At 37.6% G+C, this 23,147-nt stretch overlaps 1 protein-coding gene and 1 pseudogene across 1 annotated transcript in view; both read right to left on the bottom strand.

The window, feature by feature from the left end:
- The window catches only part of RAB39A (RAB39A, member RAS oncogene family), a 30,900-nt gene extending 8,179 nt beyond the window's left edge, over nt 1-22,721 (bottom strand). The window contains exon 1 of the mRNA XM_039883159.1: nt 22,349-22,721. Coding sequence (XP_039739093.1) covers nt 22,349-22,575 — 227 coding nt within the window. The 5' untranslated portion in view covers nt 22,576-22,721. The remainder of the gene's footprint in view (nt 1-22,348) is intronic.
- Nucleotides 11,231-11,349, bottom strand: LOC120619040 (uncharacterized; annotated as a pseudogene).
- Nucleotides 22,722-23,147: the final 426 nt, after the last annotated feature.

The following is a 23,147-nucleotide window of genomic DNA, read 5'->3' as shown; positions in this document are numbered from 1 at the left end:
CTCAATTCCCAAGCCCCCCTATTCATCTGAGAAAACTATATCTGGAGCATCCCAGCATGGAGCTGAATGTTTCTGGGGAAAATCACTCAACCAGGTAGGCTAGTATTACTACGTACGAATTAATTATAACCAGTCCCAAGAGGACACTTGACACTGCCAAGGAAAACTGCTAGTATCAGGAAAAACTCTTCTCCCTCTTATCTCACATTTGGGGTTCTAACACAGGAAGAAATAGAATTTCCATCTGACCTTCCTATTCCCACAGAAGAGGACTAGAAGAACACTTTACCCTCTTATTGGATTCCTCCCTGGAAGGAAAAAAAGACTGTTCTGTTTGGTTAGAGTCTGTTTCTCAGGCAGGTGGGCAGAATTGCTGGGTGTTCAAGATTAGGACTCTTGCATAGCATCCTTTTCCTCTCCTTTCTACTTTCTGGATCCTTGATATTGGTTTGCTAATTGTGTGAGGTAGGCAGCTGCCCTGTCTATGCCCATCATGAGTACCCAGTGGTCCTCAAGTGCCTGGCACACAGTGGACGCTCAACACGTTATTAATAAGTGAATGGTTGATTTAGTAGAAGCCATGAACACAGTTGTTGGGGAAATAAGAGAAATGGCAGAAAGAGTATGGAAGTTTAAGAGAACGAGATACTAGCAGCACATAAAAAAAGAAAGGTGCCTGATATTAGATCTATTAGTAGTATGTTACATTCTCACTAAGGTCACTGAATTACTATGAGCATGTCAGTGTTGGAGGGGGTGGATAAATTAAATTTACATCCCATGAAAATACAGTAGCCAGATGGGAAAAAAACTGGCATAGATGATAAAAGCTCTGTTCATCCCTCTGGCAACCAAATCAAAGTTGTGACAGAAACAAGGCACAAACAGCAAGGAAAATCACCTGGGAGCTAGATGAACAAGCCATACAATTAGGGAGATAATCTAAGAAATCACTCTGCAACAGCAGAAGGTAGACGCAAGGCTGCCTGAACCCTAATGGCTGAGTGGGACAGAGGCTTTGGCAGCAGCAGCTTCCAAAGCCCCTTAAAGGGGCCGCATCCACAAGTGGAATTCCGCAACGATGGACCTGCTCACTCTGAGGACCAATGCTGATTCAGCTGCGCAAGGATTTACAGGGCGACACTGAGGTGTCAGAGTGAGGGCCGAGGATAGGCTCGATCCTCGGCAGAAGTGCTGGTGGTATCCATTCTTCCTCTGTTGAGCCCCTCCACCTGCCAGTGCACTGGACACAGCACTGCCATAGCAGAGACATCATCAAACTGGATAACAGAGGTCACTCCGCCCAGAGGATTCCCTGAAACTCTGCCTCCTCCAACTTGCAGCCCCACTCAAGTCACATCCAGGTGTGTCCTCAGCGAGTCAGGTGCTCCTTGCTGAGGAGCGCCTAGACTCACACTAGAGGCAGCTGGTCTCAGTTTCTGCTGTGGCCTTTTGAGGCAACTATAAGCACAGCATCTGTGGACTGCTTACTGAATCTTGAGAGGTGGCCTTGGAGGGGCACAGGCTTGGGCTAAATTTGGCCTGCAGCTGAAACCCTCTCAAGACTGGGCCACTGGACACCTACCACACAAATCCACACTAATAAGACTGGGAGACTAGGAGCTTTGCTTGCTACGTAGAAACAGAAAAGCAGCCAAAATGGGAAGACGAAGAAGCAGAAACCATATGAGAGAACAGAACAGAGATCTAGAAATAATGGAGTCAAGCAATCTAACAGATGCAGAGTTCAAAACACTGGTTATAAAGATGCTCAATGAATGTATGGGAAAGGTAGATGAATTCAGTGAGAACTTCGACAAGAGATAAAAAAGATAAAAATGGAAATGGAAATTGTAAAAGGGAACCAGTCTGAAATGAAGAACACGTTTTTCTGAGATGAGAAGTATATTAAATGGAATAAACAAAAGAATAAACAAAGTGAATAAAGAAGAGGATCAAATGCCCTATCTAGAGGATGGGAAAGCCAAGGACACTCAATCAGAATGGCAAGAAAAAAGAAGCCAAGACTATAATAATAATCTAAGGTGCCTACGCGACACTATTAAAGGTAAAAATATCCATTTCATAGGCGTACCTGAGGGAAAACAACAAGATGTTGAAGAAATAATAATGGAAAACTTCTCTAACCTGGTGAAAGAACTAGACATAAAACTCTAGGATGCTCAGAAAATCCCCAAGACAAGGTACCCAAAGAGGCCCACATCAAGACATCATAATTAAAATGCCAAAAGTTAAATACAAAAAGAGAATCTTAAAAGCAGCAAGAGATAAGCAGATAGTTACCTCCAAGGGAGCACCCGTAAGACTGGCAGCTGATTTCTCAAAAGAAACTATGCAGGACAGAAAGGCTTGGCATAAAAATTCAATGTGATGAAGACCCAGGATCTACAATCGAGAATACTTTATCCAACAAAGCTATCATTTGGAGTTGAAGGACAGGTAAAGAGCTTCTCAGACGAAAATAAGCTAAAGGAATTTACCACCACCAAGCAAGTATTATAGGAAATGTTGGAGGGACTTCTTTAAGAAGAAAAAAATATGTATCAAAAACAGGAATAAAGAATGGTAACAACTGCATTCCTATCAATAAGTACCTGAAATGGAAAAGAATTAAGCGCTCCCACCAAAAGATAGAGTGGCTGAATGGATAAGAAAACAAGACCCCTACATATGCTGCCTACAAGAGACTCATTTCTGATTAAAAGACACACACAGACTAAAAGTAAGGGAATGGAAAAAAGATATTGCTTTGATGGACCTAGAAGGTATTTGTCAGACAAGGAAAGATAAACACATATGATTTCACTTATATGTCGAATCTAAAGAATAAAAAGAACAAACAAAAACAGACTCACAAATATAGTGGACAATTTGGTGTTGGACAGATGGGAGTGGGGTTTAGGGGGCTGGGAGAATGGGGTGAAGGGTTAAAGAAGTACAAATTAGTAGTTGATGGATGGTCACGGGGATGGCAAGCACAGCATAAGGAATGCAGTTAGCATTAATATGTTGGCTAGGTGGAGGGTCAGGGGAGGGAGAGAGCAATTAGGGTGATTGTTTTACAAACTATATAGATGTCTAACCAATGTACTGTATACTTGAAACTAATTAAAATAATTTAAAAAAGAACTTATGGAATGCCTTATGCACAGTCACAGTATCTCATACTTTGCTACAGACCAGACTTCACTTAACAGAGGAAGAGATGGAGAAATGAGCTGATGCCATGGAATTCATTAATCTTATCATGTCACTGTCACCTAGAGGGTTCTGGCTCTATAAAACTGTGGAATATGTTATTAAGATTCAGTTATGCCCATGTCTAGATTTCTAAGATTTTGGCATATCCTTCAGGATGTATATGTTCTAAACTAGTGAGGAAAAGAGGAGGTGGTGTTTTTTTCCCCCATAAATAGATGCTGTGTTATGGGAAACAAAGGGTGAAAGTGGTGTTATGGTGCCTCTGACAATTACACTTAACGAGTCACTGAATTTTTTGTTGCTCCTAATCCCTGTGACTCTGAACTCTGCTGATATAAAGGTTTTAGTTTCCAAGGGAGAAATGCTTTCACTAGGGAACCCCGTGATGCTTCTACTGAATTAGCTGAGACTGCCAACTGGCCATTTGGGGATTCTTATGGCAGTGGGGCACAAAAAGAACAATAGTATTATGGAGACCACACTGGCCTTCTGTGGTTCCTGCTGCCCAAACTCTTGAAATCTTTTGACTCATTCCAAGCCTGGTCCCTTCAGCTTCTGGTCAAGTCTCTGTGCCTCAGTTACTTTCATGTTTTCAGTTACTTTCATTTCTTTGTGTGTGGGGGGAAGGCGTCAAAAGGAAAGTTTATTAGAAAAGGGGTAACACTCCACAGACAGTGTGTGGTCTCCCCTCAGAGACAGAGAGTGAGAGGGACCTACTTTCGTTTTTAATTAAGGTCCTCATGTTGGTTTTGTTGCTGTCAACCAAAGACCTGATTGATAGAGTAGGCATGTTTTCCGAGAATGACACAAATCAAAGTCATAAATATTTTTTAACTTTCACCAGTCTCACAAAGCCAAAATTCTTTTTAAAATTATTATGTTAAAAACACATGAGATCTGCCCTCTTAACAATTTTTAAGTGTAAAGTAGTATTAACTACAAGCGCAATGTTGGACAGACCTCTACCTCTAAAACTTTTTCACCTTGCATGACTGAGACTCCATACCACTGAACAATGGTACATTTCCTTCTCTCAGCCCCTGGCAACCGCTCTTCTACTTTCTGCTTCTATGAGTTTGACTACTTTAGATACCTCATATTAGTGGAATCACGCATTATTTGTCCTTCCTTCTGGGACTGGCTTATTTTATTTATCATAATGTCCTCAATATTCATCCATATCGTAGCATATGACAGGATTTTTTTTTTTTTATGGATGACTAACATTCAATTGTACATATATATCACTTTTTTTTTATCCATTCATCCGCAGTTTATTCTTATGGGTATATTTGCTTTAGAATAGAAAAAATGGTTGCCTTGTTTATGTAAACATTTTTAACTGTTTAATTCCCCTCTTTAATCTTATTCTTGAAATAATACTTAGACAGATGATATTGGGAACACTGAAGTTTGCTTACATTTACAATGAATTACTCAATATATGAGCAATGCAATCAAGTATGAATGATATCCCTTGAGGAATTTGAAATTTTTTGACACAATGACATCATTACAGAGATTCTAAAAAATATAAATGATATCTCAAATTAAACACTTATCTAGTTTCCTGGAAGGTACTAAAAACAGGATGTTCTTGTCATATGAAGGAGAAAAGTCCATAGGCCCTAGAACGCTCAACATTATTTATACTAGTTACTTGTGTAAAAAAATTTTATCTGAAAGTGGCAAGATTATATATATCTTATATGCTGTTATTATAAACTTTGTTGGATATGTACAGGCCTCTCAAAAAAACAACAAAATATTGAACACTTGCTGACTTACCTAGGTAAAATGAACCAGATGTTCCACCCTGGAAATACCCTTCTTGTGCTTTGCCAATTGTAAAATAGGCATTTAGAGGATAGAAGTACTTCAATGCCAAAGGCTGCTGGCAGCAAGCAGCCTATGAATGCATTAGTCTTGTGAGAGCCTCTGTTCACCATGACATTACATGCCTACTGCCCTTCTGGGAATAGTCATGGTGTTGATGATTTATATACCTGCTTCTCTTGCCTTGTAATCTGGGCCCTTTGGACTGGTTGCAGGGGACTAAAACACAAGTCTCTTTGCTCCTGCTATTTTTAATGCTAACAGTCCCTGCCCTTGCCTCAGATTCTGTAACCTGAAACACATCTTTTTTTATACATACAAACACTAAAATTCATTAATTTATTTTTACTTATTTATTTTTTAATTTTTATTTTTCAATTAGAGTTGACATTCAGTATTATTTTTAGTTTTAGGTGTACAGCATACTGGTTAGTCATTTATATAATTTACGGTGATCCCCCAATTAGTTTAGTACCCACCTGGTACAATACAGTTATTACAATATTATTGACACTATACGGTTATTATAATATTATGTTCTTTGTGCTACACTTCACATCCCTGTGACTATTTTGTAACTACCAATTTGTACTTCTTAAAACTGTACATTTTTCACCCAGCTTCCCATTCATCCATTCATCTGCAGTTTATTCTTATGGGTATATTTTATCCATTCAGTGATCAGTTTCTTTTCTGTATCTGAGTCTGTTTTCATTTTGCATGTTCATTTTTTTGTTCTTTAGATTCCATGTATAAGAGAAATCATTTGGTATTTGTGTTTCTCTGTCTGACTTATTTCATTTAGCATAATACCCTCTAGGTCCATCCATGTTGTTGTAAATGGTAAGATTTCTTTCTTTTTTTATTTTTTTATAGTTGAATAATATTGCATTTTATATATGTATAAAATTAAAAAAAAATAATTCCAGGATCTTTCCATTAAAAATCAAGTTTATGGTGTGGAGGCTATATATAATACTGACAAGACCTAATGGGCCATATTTTCTCTTTGAATATATGAATTAATTCCCATGACCACCTTTTATTTTCCCTTTATGGGAAATCATTTTATCATATGAGGACTTACCACCCCCAGCATGCTCTATTCACTTTTTATCCTCTATTTTCCTCTGTAGCAATTAACACATTCTAATATCCCGCATAGTTTTTCCAGCTTATTCGGTTATAGCTTTTCTCTCCCGATTAGAAAATAAGCTCCATGAGAGCAAGGATTTTTGTCAGTTCTTTAGGGATGCTGTATCCCTAAGTGTCTAAAACAGACTGGGCATGCAGGAGTCCTAACAATATTGCATATGAATTAAGAACCAAATTAATAGGTTCAGATTCTGTCAGACTGTGCCCAACCAGCATGCAAATGCTGAGTAAATGGGAGAATAGAGAAAAAAACAAAGAAGATTATCTCCTTTTGATATTTATAGTAGGGGTCTGTGAAGTCAAAAGGGGAGAAATAAGCTGAATAATTGCATACAATATAAGCATATAGGTGAAATCGTCCATGTTTTCTAAAAAACTACTGTATTTAAATTAGAAGTAATTCAAATTGAACTTTACAGTGGATTCTGGAAGATGAACAAGTTATGTATGAAAATTGAAATAGTTTATTTGAAATTAATGAGAGCTATTTCTAGCTTCATTAATTGCTTGCAAGGTGATAATGAAAGAGTGCTTATTTTCTATTTGGTATGGTACCAGAAAGTGTAGTAAAGACTTCAGCACCTATTCCAATGCTTTCTGGCATCCTTTGGAAAATAAAAATGAGATAACGACCAGCTTCTCATGATTATTTTGTTTTCCATATAACAGTACATTGTGTGATCAAACATAACTAAGGAATATTTTCTCGTCCTTTCCCTCCCTCCCTCCCTCCCTCCTTCCTTCCTTCTTTCCTTCCTTCCAGGCGAGGCAATCCTTGGTTGACCTCACAGATCACAGGACCTTGTCAGCTTACAATCCCTTATTTTTTTATTTTTTACGCCTACAGCACCTGGTCCTCATAGGTGGTCTCCCATCCAAGTACTAACCAGGCCTGACCCTGCTTAGCTTTTGAGATCAGACGGGAATATTTTCTCTTGGGTTATAATTCTCTGACCATTTTTGTGACTTCTGTCTGTTCCCATATGACTTCCTCTATACTGCTTTGTTTCATGTGCTTTCTACATCTTGGAATTTATAATTGATATTTAGCCTTTCTCAATTCATTCTCTCTCTGAAATTAAGCAGCTTCTATTTTCAAGTTCTTTGAATAAATTATGTTCTTTTCCTTTTCTGTTTGTGTTTTAAATCAAAGTTATATGTGCCCTTACTACATGTCCTTACTTTTCCCATTCACCCAAATTGCTAATATCATAGTCATCATTTTAGAATGACCATTTCTTAGCACTTGTGTTATTTTGATCATGTAGATTCTTTTCATTGCTGTGCCCTGGAGTAAACTATGAATTCTTTTCCTTAGAGTTAATAATTATCTTGCGAATTAGTCAAGACAGGCCAGGTTATGGGAAGTAACAAACAACTCGCCTCTCGGTAGGAAGAATGTTAAAGAATCTGTGCTGTATTTTAAAGCCACCACAAGACTTCTGCTCAAATCCACTGGCCACAATTAGTCACATGATTCTTCTAAGTGCAGAGGGAAGGGAAATATATTCCTTCCAGATGTCCAGAAGAGCCATCAGATATGAGTGAGCACTAAGTCTCTACCACAGATTTTTTCTTCTTGCTAAATTTTCCATGAAGTTCTCATTAATCTAACTCCAAACTATCTATCAGTTGCCTTCTTTTAAGTTCATTCACATTAGCTTTTCTGTAAATTTCATCTTTCTGAAGAGGTGTCTCCTACAACCTTTTGTCCCGCTCCAATCTGGCCTTGGTATCTGCAGCGGAGATATCCTAGGATCACCCTTTACCACCTTCCTGGGTATTGCTTTGCTTTTCTTCACAGGTAGTTAGTTCCTCTTCTCTCTCTCTCTCTCTCTCTCTCTCTCTCTCTCTCTCTCTCTCTCTCTCTCTCTCTCTTTCCTCTCTCTCTCTCTCTCTCTCTCTCTTGCATACCCTCAAGTAGGTTCCTAAAAAAGATGCATGAGGTAATATTCTGAAATCTTGCATGTTTGATTTCTGCTACCACGGCTGAATAAGAGTTTGGTCAGGTTCAGAATTCCTTCAGAATTTTTAAGTTATTTTTCCATTGTCTTTTAGCTTCTACTGTTGTTTCAGGGACATCTGAGGCTAATCTGATTCCTGATCTTTTTTATGTGACCTTCTCTCCCCACTCCCAGAAGTTTGTAGGAACTTCTCTGTGGCCCCAGTGTTCTAGAATTTCATGACAATGTGCCTTAGAATGTGTCTACTTTCACCTACTGTATTGAGGCTTTTAAATCTGAAAACTTAGTCCCTAAATCTTGGAAATTTTTTTTGAATTGCTTCATTGATGATTTCTCCCCTCTATTTTTTTTTCTCTCCTGTTGTATCTTTTTGTAATGCCTGTTTATGTATTGAACCTTTTGGACCAGTACTCTAATTTTTTTTAAAGTCCTTTTTTCCTATCTTTGAAGTTTTTGCCTTTTTGTCCTATTTTTTAATAAATTTCCTCAAGCTTATATTGTGTTTTATATTTTCTACTGCTTCCAAAAGCTCTTTTGTTCTCAGAATATTTTCTTTTTTTGTTGTTGTTAAAAATAGTATCCTGTTCTTCTTTTATAATTGCAATATTTTCCTATTATCGCTCTGAGGAAATTAAGGAGTTTTTTTGTTTGTTTTTGTTCTTCTTTTTTAACACTCCCTTCTCCTTTATTAAGTTTGTTTGTTTTGGTCTCTAGGTTCATATTACAGATTTCCTAATATTTCTTGTAATCTTTAATTGAGACAAAAAACACCCACTGGAAGATGATCAGACTGGGTTACTTAGTTGAGGAAACTCTAATGTTGGTGTCTTAAGTCTTTCCTCTCGGCCTGGTCAGATTCTTCAGAAAGGATTTCACCGATGTCCTGTTTGAAGAGTGAAGGCCTTACTGCCAGGGTTCTGGGAACGGAATGGGGAAAGATGTCTAGACAGTCTTAGCATCCAATATGCATCCATTCACTTAAAGCCCTTACTTTTAATAAGGGACTACAAACTCAATTATGCCTGGTCTTCAAGTCAGAGGAGACTCTACGTCTAATTCTTTTCAGAGAATAATTGTTCAGTTTTTGCCAATGTTGGAAGAAAGTTACCTAGTGTGTAATGTTGGAGATGTGAGGATCCAATCTTTATAAACAGATGACAGTCCATGATCTATATTTTAGCATTCCCACTTCCAGAAGTATCTGATGCCACCATTTCCTGAGTCTTTAGGGGATCCAATTGGTTTTTAGCTTTTGTTTTTAGCTTTTCCCACCACTAGCTTAGAAGTCAGTTTTTCTTGAATCTGCTAATTAATTTATCATTCCATCTGCTTTCCTGCTTCCAAAATTTTGTTGCTATTATTTCCTTATCAAAACAAATGTCACTTTAGTGCGATTTCAGAGAAAAAAATCTAAAATAGATATGTGTTCAATCTGCTATCGTTACTAGAAGCCACTTCTTTTACTATTGTAATTGGTTCCTATTATTACTTAATACTGACATATCCTTCATGTCTCAACATCAAGGACTACTTTCTTTGGGATGCATTTTCTGAAACCAGCCCTCACTCTAAACATAGATGACAAGTCTTCCTTTTGTTCTGCCGCTGAAACTTACTTACCAGCCTTTACTGCAATTATTTGTCATCTTTCTTTGCCATAAGTCCATAAGAAAGACCTCTAATTGTTCCCCAGTATCTATTTTCCCTGTCTTCCTTTAGTAATAGAACTCCATGAGTTCTAGCTGGCACACAGCAACTCATATAGAGACTATTTCTCAGCTCTGTTACAGTCAGCTTTGGTCATGTCACTAAGTTTGGATCAACAGAACATGAGAAGTTATGTGTGTCATCTGAGTTCCATCTCCCTGAAGTAGCCATTTTCCCTAGGCTTCCTCTTTCTCCTTCCTGCTTGCAAGGAAATGACAATGCCTGGAGAACTCTAGAAACAGATGTGGAGGCAGAGTCACCCTGATAGCCCAGAACTGCTCATTCCGGGCTATTATCATAGGAGAGAAACAAAGTTCTATATTAGTTGCCATATTCGGGCAGTCTCTTTGTTACAGCAATGTAGTCTGTACTCTACCCAGTATAGAGAGAGAGACAGTACTTATTTTTGTATCTAGTGCCTGACATATAGTTATGCTAAATAAATGCATTGATTTCCACAAGTAAATCACTGTCCTAGTTGCTTCAGTTTCTCCAGATTAAAAAAAAAAAAAAAAAAGAGGCAGCATTTAAAGACTGGAAAGCTACTTCATGATACTTTTGAAACTTTAGGACACTATAGCCAGTGTTTACTTGTAGCTTTGCCTAATACTCAACTCCTTTCCTTGTCTAACAAAGTAAAAAAGCTTCATATAAATTTTTCCACTGCAGTGGCAGGGTTCATTCCTGTTAGTAAGTGTAGCAATGCCGTCACTGAGTACTGCATGAAGGGGAGGGATGACTGTCATGGCAGCCACAAGTGTTTGCTGTCAGTTATCAGTATCAATTCTATTGTGTAAAGCTATTTCTCCTTTGTTTTCTGAGTATAGCAGTAAAATAATGGTTTGGGTGGACATAATTATTAACTTGGATCTACAGAAGTAGGAGTAGGGGTAGGATTGTGCGAACAGAATACTTTTCAGGACAGAAACCACACAATGTGTCAATAGAACCCTTTTCAACCATGACAGGAGGCCTGGTGCAGCAGAAAGAGCACTGAATAGAGTGTTAAGAGAACTGGGCTCTTATGCAAACTGCTAATGAATTATAAGGCCTGGTGCAAGCAAAGCCTCTCTGGACATCAATTATATTATTTGAAAAATGAGACTTATATCAGATCATCTGTCTATTCCTTCACAGTCCTCTGGGTGCAGTCACTTTTCTACCAAAATGGCCAGAATGCTGACTACAGTATGGTTGACGTCTGCAGCTTCTTTCATGTGTCTCTTCTTCTTCACTTTCTTAAACTTTGTTTTCAATTCATCTCTCACTAATTTTCCTCGCCTCCAATAGTCCTCTGTTATACAATTATTTATATCTTCTCTTCCACTTTTTTCTTCTTTTTTTAATGCCTATAGCACCTGGTCTTCCTAGGTGGTCTCCCATCCAAGTACTAATCAGGCCTGACCCTGCTTAGCTTCCAAGATCAGATGAGATCGGGCACATTCAGGGTGGCATGGCCGTAGCTTCTCTTCCATTTTTAATTCTTTTTTTTGGAGTCTCTTCCTCTATTCTATCAATTCTCAGTATTAAATTTTACCTTATTTAGCTTTCATTAACTTTTGCTTTCCTAATATCATACATAGCCTTTCTGTAGCCCTTTTATATCTAAAGAATTTAAAAATGTGGTTTCATCCATTTGCTTCTTTATCATTCTTCCAGTGTTCCTTTTTTTTTTTTTTAACATTTTTTAAATTAAGTTTATCGGGGTAACATTAGTTAATACAGTTATATAATTTTCAGGTGTACATTATAGTTTGACATCTATATATTCTCTTTCAGTTTTCTTAGTAATTCTAATTGAAAGGTTTTGTGCTTAAAATAGGTGCTAATGATATTGCATGATCTGTGTAAAAGTGTGATAAATGACTGCAAGGAAGTCAAGCAGAAAGATAAATCTTTTAATTTTGATTGAGGCGACAAATCAAGGGAGACTCTAAAATCTATAGCTCTGACTACATCTCTCCCTAAAATACGGTAATCTAGTGTTTTAGAAGGGAGACATGATGAAATCATCCAGAAGCACCAGCAAAAGATACAGAGAATCATGAGAGAAGAAATTATGAGTTCTCAAATATATTTCTAAAATTTAAGGAATTGTTTATACTTTTTCTTTAAAGTATCGGTTCCTAAAGTATTCTCTTTATCTATCTAATTTCTCTCTCTCTCTGTCTTTCTCTCTCTCTCCCTCTTCCCCGCCCCATCCATCCATCTATTGGCTCCTAAAACGCTCTGTAAAAGGACTCTGGGTTGGGAAACACCATATCTGCCTTGGGGATTCACAATGTATATTAGCATATTAATATGTTAAAAGTGCTGAGAAATCCTGTAACAACCCAGCATTTCCAAAACTATTTTATCAAGAAAACTGTTTCTCAAATTACACCTATTACTATCATTTTGAAAAGTGCTACTCTGAAGAAAAATGATAGGCCAATGCCGAGAATTTGAGAATCTATAACCTTTCTTCATACTGTTGTCTCTTACAGCCAGGAAGTTTTTAATATCTACTAACTCCAGTATTCTCTCTTGATCTCTTCTGAGAGAAAAGGGTTCAGTTTGGGCCACACACTATGCTTTTGTATTTCTGAGGCAGGGATGTGTTATTAAGGCTATCCTTCAGCCTTATTTATTTTGAGGCCATATCACATGAAGTCCTATGAAAAGAAAATATGCTTGTAAAGGGTAAAGAATCAGAGCAAAAATTACTTTTAACATTCCTAGCCCAGGAAGATAATTTAAAAAGAGATTGTGACCAATCATACAAAAAGTAGAAAAAAATAGGCATAGAGAAGGATTACATTTTGCCAAGAAAAGACACTGATGACCTTTTGGGTGTAACCTGATAAAGACCTTTCTCATGTGACTTCTGATGCACTTGCCATATTAGTGAAGTAGAAACGAGCCTAAGAGAGAAGTCTCTGTTCCTTTACCTCAATATTTTTTAGGAACTGAGGTATTTCTGATGGCTTCTTAATATCCTAGCTATTGATATCAGTGGATGGTCTTAAAGACTTACACCAGTAATATAATAACTTGATTTAGCAAGGTATTCCTAAATTGAAAATGAATCATTAATATAGGAAGAAAAATCGAAAAAAAGTCACTACATTTCAAGAATGTTTACTAGAACACTGTTAAGATTTTAAATTAAATAACATGCCAGCTAGGCATCAACATTTACTCAGTCATGCTTATATGTAGAACTATTATATGTATTTTGAAACTCTTTCACAGCTTAAACAAAAAGTATACTTTTAAATTAAAAACATTCTTTGATTTCTCTTTCACATTTTTCTGGAACTCCTGTAGGTCAGAACAGTACTTTATTACTAAAGTGATTCCTTTCAATAAACAATGTTTTTGTTTGTTTGTTTGTTTTATTTTGTTTTTTAACACAATAGATGTTTCATGATAAGCTAGGTAGATCCTGTGGGGTGGCAATTTTTAAAGGGAACTTCCCTGAATTACGCATTATCAGAATTGATTAAATGTTATTGGCAGATTTATTAAAATTGTAAACTATTGGCTTTGCAGATATTTTGCTTTAGAAAGAATGAAAAGATCTTAGTAAAGTAATATCTGATGTCCCCTGGTATATGCGTGTGTGTGTGTGTCGGTGTGTACATGGGTGTGTGTACCTTAGTATCGCTTGAGTGGCTCACCTTTCTTTTCCACTGCTTGACAGAGCAGACTGGAAGAAAGCAGATTCCCTGTAACTCAGCTAGGATAAGAATAACTGGCTTTTAATATAACAAAATTTATATTCTCCAATCATTCTAAGATGTTCTTCTTTAAACTTTTAAGTAAACTTTAACATAGCTGTGGAAGGTCAGTTGCTAAGAAATCTTTGTATGTCAGCCAAACTAACTGACAATGGCTGGAAATTTCTTCTCTCTCTCTCAGATTGAGTAAAGTCTTTTTCTTCATGTGAAAACTTTACTGTGGTGATCCATGTACCCACAATTTTATCTCTAACTTTTCTCTAGCCCTTGCTTTGAAAGTTAAGTGGGGGCCAATGTGTCAGAATAGGTGGCCATCACGGTAGCACGATGAAAGAAATTCCAACACCTGTCAGCCACATATCTATAACTCTGCCAACAGGGAAATGTCAAAATGAAATATTATCTCTTGAGGTGATCATCCTTTTTAGAATATGAATACTCCTGGCTGGATCCTTATTAAGTCATTTTCAACCACTAATAATTTTGCGTGTCTTAGTTTCCCAGCTATGTCTCTCTGTAAAGCTAAGATAGAGTATTAAGGGATGCCTTTTTGATTGAGATGCGAGGAAGAATAGGTCAAGGTATCACTTTCCAAAAAACAGAAGGAAAAGAAAATAGGAAAGCCACAAAGACCCTAAGAATGAGTTTTATCTACTTTGCAGTTTGCCTAGGGTACTATTGGTCCAGGACCCTTACGCATTTGATATACAATATTCAGTTTACTTCGGGATATATAATTACCTTCTTATCTCAATACAGCATTGAAATTGTGACTATACATGCTAAATCAATTGATTTATTGAAGAAAAAAGAAATTAAGAAAAATAATCACAGGTTTTTCAAATTGCTGGTTAGTTTCTTGACAGTACTGATTATGCAATAATTCAAAATGGTCTGAATGTCCTGTGTGGATAGTGAAAATAATCTTTAGAGTATAAAAATATGTTTGGCTACATAGGTAATCTTTTCACATTCTGCCTCACTTGTTAGAAATGATGCTAGCTCGCTCTTACTTTCCATTTTACTCTGAAACACCATACAATAGATATCTTTTGGGGTGACTGCTCACTTCCTTCTCCTGTGAATTTCTCTTTCCCAAAAGGGAGAGACTATAACAGATACAATTGCATTATATAACCTATAATACTTACCTAGTATATTTACATCACAATACATTTGAATGATATGTAAGTGCATCTTAATAACCTGACTGTGGGGGACCTGATTCACTGGCCAGAAAAGTAGCCAATGATATCTTTTCTTTCAAAAATATGAATAAGAGGCTCAGAGACTGAGAGAGTCAGGAGACAACAAAGTTGGAGAATACAAATAAACTAGAGGGAAAATCCACAAACTCTTGGTGGAGTTTCCATATTTTCAGACATCTGTAATCAGAGAATTTTTGTCTTTCATGAGCTCTGTATCATTTATAATTTACCTCCTATTATCTAAACTAATTTGGCTAGATTTCTCTTACTTATAACACATTACAACATAATTTTAATCAAGACATTATGTCATTTGATTACTCAATACAAAAATATAGCCTAACTTTCTATTGTTTCTAATAACTTGGAACTACAGTAGACTATGAGGATTACGACACTTAATTGTGGACAATCACTGTTCTATTACTTATGCAATTATAAACCCGCCAATTGAGGATCAGAAAATCTTTTTCTAAGTATATAATAACAAATTTAATAACCTAAAAGAAATGGACCAGTACTTAGAAAAATACAATCTTCCTAGACTGAATCAGGAAGATCTGAAAAATCTAAATAGACTGACCAGCAATATGGAAATTAAAATAATCATCAAAAACCTACCAAAAAGTCAAAGTCCAGGACCAGATGGCTTCACCAGTGAATTCTACCAAACATTCAAAGAAGATTTAATACCTATTCTCCTAAAACTCTTCCAAAATATCGAAGGAGGCAATACTTCCCAATTCTTTTTATGAGGCCAATATTACTCTGATACCAAAACCTGGTAAAGATAACACACAAAAAGAAAACTACAGACCAATATCTTTCATGAACACAGATGAAAAAATTCTAAATAAGGTACTAGCGAACCAAATACAGCAACATAATAAAAAGATAAAGCCCACCATGATCAAGTGAGCTTTATCCCAGGGGCCCAGGAATGGTTCAACATATGCAAATATATTAATGTGATACACCACATAAACAAATTAAAAAATAAGAATCATATGATCATATTGATAGATGTAAAACAAGCCTTCGACAAAATACAGCATCCATTTACGATCAAAACACTTCACAAAATCGGTATAGAAAGAAAGAAAGTACCTTAACATAATAAAGGCCATATATGACAAACCCTCAGCCAACATTATACTTAATGGTGAAAAACTAAAAACCTTCCCTCTAAGATCAGGAACAAGGCAAGGCTGTCCACTATTGCTATTGTTTATTCAATATAACATTGGAGGTCCTAGCAAGTGCAATCAGGCAAGAGAAAGACATAAAAGGCATCCACATAGGAAACAAAGAAGTCAAACTTCACTATTTGTGGATGACATAATTCTCTATATAGAAAACCCTAAAGACTCCACAAGGACACTACGAGAAACAATAAGCAAATACAGTAAAATCTCTGGATACAAAAATCAACGTACAAAAATCAACGTTCAAAAACCCATAGTGTTCTTATACTCTAAGAATGAGTGTCAGAAAAAGAAATGGAAAAAATGATTCCTTTGCAATTGTAACAAAAAGAATAAAATACCTAGGAATAAATTTAACAAAACCTGTAAAGGACCTATATAATGAAAACTATAGGATCTTATTAAAAGAAATCGAAGAAGATACAAAGAAATGGAAAGATATTCCATGTTCTTGGATTGGAAGAAACAACATAGTTAAAATGACCATATTACCTAAAGCATTATACAGATATAATGCAATCTCCATTAAAATCCCATTGGCATTTTTAAAAAAAAATAGAACAAAAAATCATCAGATTTGTATGGAAGCACAAAAGACCCCAAATTGCCAAAGCCATCCTGACAACAAAGAATGAGGCTGGAGGCATCACTCTGCCCGACTTCAAATTATACTGTAAGGCGACAGTAATCAAAACGGCATGGTATTGTCAGCAAAACAGACCCACTGATCAGTGGAACAGATATGAGAGTCCAGAATTAAACTCATATTCATATGGGCAAATAATTTTTGACAAAGAAGCCAAAAATATAGTGGAGAAAGGAAAGCCTCTTCAATAAATGGCGCTGGGGAAACTGAAAAGCCACCTGCAAAAGAATGAAACTGGACTGTTGTCTATCACCACACACCGAAATTAACTCAAAATGGATTAAGGACCTGAATATAAGACCTGAAACAATAAAATGCATAGAAGAAAGCATAGGAACTAAACTCAAGGACCTTGGACTTAAAGAGGATTTTATGAATTTGACCTCAAAGGCAAGAGAAGTAAAAGCTAAAATAAATGAATTGGACTACATCAAACTAAAAAGCTTTTGCTCAACAAAAGAAATCGTCAACAAGGTAAAGAGACAACCATCAGAATGGGAAAATATATTTGCAAGCAACGCCTCCAATAAGGGCCTAATATCCAAAATATACAAAGAACTCAATCAAAAAATGGGTAGAGGACCTGAACAGATGCTTTTCCCTAGAGGACATACAAATAGCTAACAAATATATGAAAAGATGCTCAACATCACTAGCTAATAGGGAAATGCAAATCAAAACCACAATGAGATACCATCTCACACTTGTTAGAATGGCTATAATCAACAGGACAAGTAATAACAAATGTCGAAGAGGATGTGAAGAAAAAGGAACCCTCATACACTGCTGGTGGGACTGCAAATTGGTACAGGCACTATGGAAAACAGTTTGGAGGTTCCTCAAAAAATTGAGAATTGATCTACTATATGATCCAGTAATCCCTCTACTGGGTATTTACCCCAAAGACTTCAAAACTCATATATGTAAAGATATTTGCACACCGATGTTCATAGCAGCATTATTCACAGTGGCCAGGACATGGAAGCAACCGAAGTGTCCTACAATAGATGACTGGATAAAGAAGCTGTGGTACATATATACAATGGAATATTACTCAGCCATAAGAAGAGATGAAATATTGCCATTTGCGATAACCTGGATGAATCTCGAGATAATCATGCTGAGTGAAATAAGCCAAACTGAAAAAGTTGAAAATCACATGATATGATTTATATGTGGGATATAAACTTAAAAGCAACAAATGAACAGGACAGAGACTCAGAGACATGGACAATGGACTAGTGGTTACCAGAGGGTAGGGGTGGGGAGGAGGGAAAAAGTAGACAGGGAAAAGGGGGTCAATATAGGGGGGTTGGAGGAGGGTGAAGTGGGTAAAGGGGATCAAATATATGGTAGCTGAAGGAATTGGACTTTAGGTGGTAATCACACAATAGAATATATAGATGTCAAATTATAATGCACAACTGAAAATTATATAATTGTATTAACCAATGTTAGGCCAATAAATTAAAAAAATATTTTTTTCTCTTGAAGTCCATGAACCACAATAAAGAGGGTAGGTATCAAATGAGGGCTCTTAAACAAAATGAAACAAAATTATTTAGTTTAGGCATTTTAAAAAGGTCTCTTAAAGAGAAATAAAATGTTCACAATGCTTGCTTTTAAAATTAAGAACAGAAAACATAAATTAAACCACCTTTAAATATTACTTCACATGACTATTGTGAGGGGATAGAGGAAAAAACAGAGACACAAAGGAGTCAGAGGGATAAATAAGAAGAGATAAGCTAAAGAGATGAGAGAGTAAGAGACACATTAAAATTAAAAGGAAGAAGAGCAAAAGACGAAGGGTGTGAGGTAAGTATGAGTAAGGACAGATAGACAAAAGGGGTAAAGGAAAGATAAAATTAGAACCTGAAGGCTGGGTAAGACACATGGAGAGGATAAACATACACAGTGGAAGAGAAGATAAAAGAAATGAGGAAGAAGCAGGCAGAGGGTGAGGGAGAGGCTGAGTACGCCTAATGGCATTAGAGGCTACCTTCAGATTTTTGGGGGGAGCAAAAAGGAAGGCTGTCCCTTACAGAGCACTTACTGCTTACAGCCCTAAGTTAATTAGCTGGTTAAATAATGCCTACAGGTCTTCCAGTGCTCCAAATTTCAAAAGTTTAGTGGTTCTGCTCAAATAATGTGACTAAAGCAGCTCATCAAGGAAGTGTCTCCCAAATGATACTCCTTAAAGCACTAGATTTTCACATTTTAATAATAGCCTCTCAAATAAATTTGGGAAATGCTAATTTAATAAAAGTTAAGCAGGTTTCTTTGCCACAGTAGTTCTCAGAGCCTTAATGATATAAATTTCTAAGAGAGTGCTATGTAGAATACAAGGATCTCCAAACTTATTTGATCATGGAACCCATCCTTTTAAAAAAATTCCAAGGGAGGATTCTTTTTGAGGAGCACTGCATTAGGAGGACATTATCCTCTGAGCTTTGTAACCAGTGGCTATAACTATAACACTCCAAAGGTCATGACATGAAAGAAAAGGCTAAATCTGGTTTGAAGCCTTAAGATTTCCTTTTTCCATGGTAACATTGCTATTTCTTTATCTCATTTTATTTCCATATCGCCCTATAAGTGCTTTTACGGGAAAGGTTCAAAATTTCTATTCTTACATTTGATGCTCTTTCTAATATTTATCCTTATTAACACTGTGTTAAACAACATTCTTCTTTCCTTTCTTGCTAAGTATTTTCCACTATGATGATTAAAAATGAAAATTGTTGATTTCCCGGCAATGCCCACAATGCCAAATCCATCTTCTTTTCTTACTGGGTACATGGTAGTCTAAGTGTGACCTTGTAACCGTTTTCTCCTCAATTACTTGAGAGCTGAAGTGATTTGTACTATGTTGGTCTCACTTGCTTAAAAGGAATATTGCTTGATTTAGATCTTTCCTTTTCCCTCCCCCTGAGCAGGAACACAGTGTCCACGAAGATGATAGTCTTCGGGATAACAGAAAAATAGGAGGGTAGGTACCTGAATGATGCCCTGGAGCAGAGCCACTCTACCAACTAGGACTACTTACGACTTACACAAGAGAAATAAAGTTCTATCTTTAATGAAAGCACTGTAATTTTGACTCTCATAGATATATAAATTTAACATTTATCCTCACTAAAATATAGTGTTAACAATAAAAACTTAACATTTGGGTGTAATATTACAACTTACAGTATGCACACACATACATTATTTTTCTAAATCCATCTTCATCTTGATTTTGTTCCCTTTTATTTTTGTAAGCAGTTATTGTCTGCTAGAGTATTAATCTGAACATTGAAAACTAAGGCTTTACTTGTCAATTATATCTCAATAAAGCTGGGGAATGAAAAGAAAACCAAGACTAATCATTATTGGCTCACTATTTTTTTTGTTTTGTAACATAGTTGTTTATGCTTTCAAGCTATACTCCAAGCTGTCCAAAAAAGGTTCCTTTTTTGTTAGTTTATGTCTAATCACTAATAAACCTCCAAATAGAATATTTCCCACAAATTTCTAATGGTATGATTATCATTGATGGAAATATGCCTTCATGAGCTATAGTATCTTTCTATGAAATACGTGAGCACAATATATCTATTATTCAAAATAAGTATCTGTATGGTCTTGAAGATACAGAATGATTTAACAGTAATCGTTTTAAGTGCAATTTTATGGTGAAACATTCTGCTAAATGAGAGAAAATCAAGATTTGAAGGTAGCCACTGAAATACGTATGTACTTATAAATATATCTTTGGTAAAGAGCCAAACAAAATAAAAGTATGACTCATTGTCAGTAAACATTCCTGAAATGTCCTTGTATTATTATGGGAGAGTTACTGTCTGGTTTTAATAATGTATTAAAATGAATTACTATTTACATCCTTCTTAAAGGCAATGATCTATTTAGTAGAAACATCTTTAAAATCTAACTAATCCTTTACTCTCTTGTCAGTGAGTTGAGGAGCTACTTTTAAGGAAAGAGCTATAATAAAATTTTACTACCCATGTTTCTTGTAGTTGCAAATTACAGTAGATGTCAGGAGTTTAAAGCATAAAAAACATGTTTTTATTATATTCACTTTAGAGAGCAGAGCAAGAGCTATTAGTAAATACTTTTTTTCTAATCCTCAAATATCTTAAAGTTCATCTCTGTGATCACAAGTGAAGGAATTTGCAATCAACCTTAGAATGGTAAAACTGCAAGGAATCTTAGAGAAGTCTGAAAATTTTGTAATTAAAGGAAGCTCCTTGAAAAGAAAAAAATTTCTTCATGGAATTCTAGGTATTGTATAATTCAAATTAATAACCTTTAACACCTCTCTGAAGGGGTAGCCTTACCATCTTTCCACTTCATACATAGGAAAACTAGGGTATAAGCAAGCTAAGCAGTTCCCTTATTATCTCTATAAATCATTGTCATAACTGGCATTGGAAGCCAAAACTTTAAATGTTGTAACAATCTCACAGAAGTAGGCTGATCTCATAAAGAATGGATATTGGCTGGGGGTGAGATGAAGCCCTGTTTGGGAAGTCCCCTGATGGAGTACTGTGTTTCACAAGCCTAGTACTTGCTGAAGACTGCAAAATGCTTGCTTCAATGGGTTCGAATTGATAATGCAATCTTAAAAAAAAAAAAGTCTACAATATATCAAATTCCCCACCTTTCTCTAAAAAAAGTGTTCTCAAATCCTAGAAATTTCAAATGTGCTTTGTAATCTGATTCAGTCTTAAATATCCAGGAAATGCATACAATTTACATTTAGTTTTTATTTACATAACATGAATAGCCTTTGTGAAATCCTTCTTTAAAGGTCTCAGAATGAGACTATTGATAAGTACCCCTCCTATATTTAGAAATGTTTATTCTTATATACAACCACCTGGTGATGTTAAGTATCCATTATGAATAAAATCAAAGTTCCTGACAGATATCAGTATCTCTTTTCCCACCAAAACATAAGTGATGACAAACTTCTAAAGACAACTCGACCCTTAAAAAACAAAACAACAAAAAACCCTCAGCTGTGTCGGTGTCCCTGATGTTACATCTAGCTGCTGTACAAGACATTCCCACGGGGCATGGCCCAGTATTTCTGATGACCACATCGGTGCTGTGAGGTGTTCAAACCATTACCGCATCCATCTCCCCGTGAAAGATGCCCAATGAGCTCATGCAGTAACCTGGGTTGGAGCGGTGCTTGCTGTGAAGCTAAAGGGATCAATCACGAATCTGGGAACCCTACTGGCAGTTCTCCCGGGCTGCAGAGGGGAAGCCACTTGGTTAGAGGATGAACAGAGAGCTTGGAGGAGGGTGGCCGGGTCAGGGTGTGCGCAGCGAGGGACGCTGAGTTTGGGGCGAAGGCAGCAGGGGGACCGAAGAGTTGATCAAAATACCAGCAGGGGCAGGCGGATGACCCGGTTCAGGCGGGAAAGGGGACGCAGGAAATGGGCGCCAAAGAAAGAAGTGAGAAATTGCGGAGGAGGAAGTTGTCCCTGGAAGAGGAGGGGCAAAGGGGAAAAGAGAATGGAGTGTTTGCACTTTCTAGAGGGAAAGGCCAGAGCCTCTCCCAACCAGGGCGGGTGCGGCCGACGCTTGGGGGAAGGGGCGCCCGGGCGGACGGAGGCGGCAGCGCAGTCCCCGGGGTCCCCGGGGATCCCAGCGCCAGCGGCCCTACCTGAACCGCTCCTGTCCCGCAGTGTCCCAGAGCTGCAGCTTTATCCTCTTGCCCGGCTCGATCTCCAGCAGGCGAGAGAAGAAGTCCACGCCGACGGTGGGGTCGCAGGCGGGGGAGCGCAGCCCGGGAAAGCGGCCCTGGGTGAAGCGATGCAGGAGGCACGACTTGCCCACGGTGGAGTCCCCGATTACGATGAGGCGGAACTGGTAGATCCAAATGGTCTCCATCACTCACGTGCCTCGCCGCCCCACCCTCCCTCAGCGGGGCAAGTTCCGCGGCGGGAACTGTCCCTTCAGCACCTGCCGGACGCCCACCCGCTGGCTTCCAGCATATTCCTGCGCTGAGGCCGCGCCTGGTCCCCGCCCATTCTGGTGGGAGAGGCGGGGCCCGGTCGGTCCGGGGGCGTGGCCTAGAGCTAGGGGGCGGGGCGGGGCCGTAGCTCGGGGAAGGGGTAAACGCGAAAGCGGCTCATGGACTCCCACCCCCAACTTTTGTATATCAAGTCTCCAGCAAAGCTCACTGGGCGCCGCCTGGAAAGTGAGTGTGGTTAAAGGTTGTGACAGCAGCAACAACCAGTGAAAATGAAGCAACTCCAGGAGGGTCAGCCACTGAAAAGTGAGAATCATTTTCTTACTGGCGTCAAGGAGGGCTCATCAGATGCGGGCTCTGATTTTGGAAGTCGGCGAGGCCAGACACTGCTGGGTCACTGCTGTTGCTTTTTATTTCGTGATTTGACCAGCTCTTTGTCCTCTGTCACTTCCCAGATTTCTGAAGATTCCAGTTACGGCTTCTTGCTCTC

Source organism: Pteropus medius, unplaced genomic scaffold, assembly GCF_902729225.1.
Source record: "Pteropus medius unplaced genomic scaffold, Ma_sr-lr_union100, whole genome shotgun sequence".
NCBI classification, from domain to species: domain Eukaryota; kingdom Metazoa; phylum Chordata; class Mammalia; order Chiroptera; family Pteropodidae; genus Pteropus; species Pteropus medius.
The sequence above is the reverse complement of the archived record's forward strand: the minus strand, read 5'-3'. Positions and strand labels throughout refer to the sequence as shown.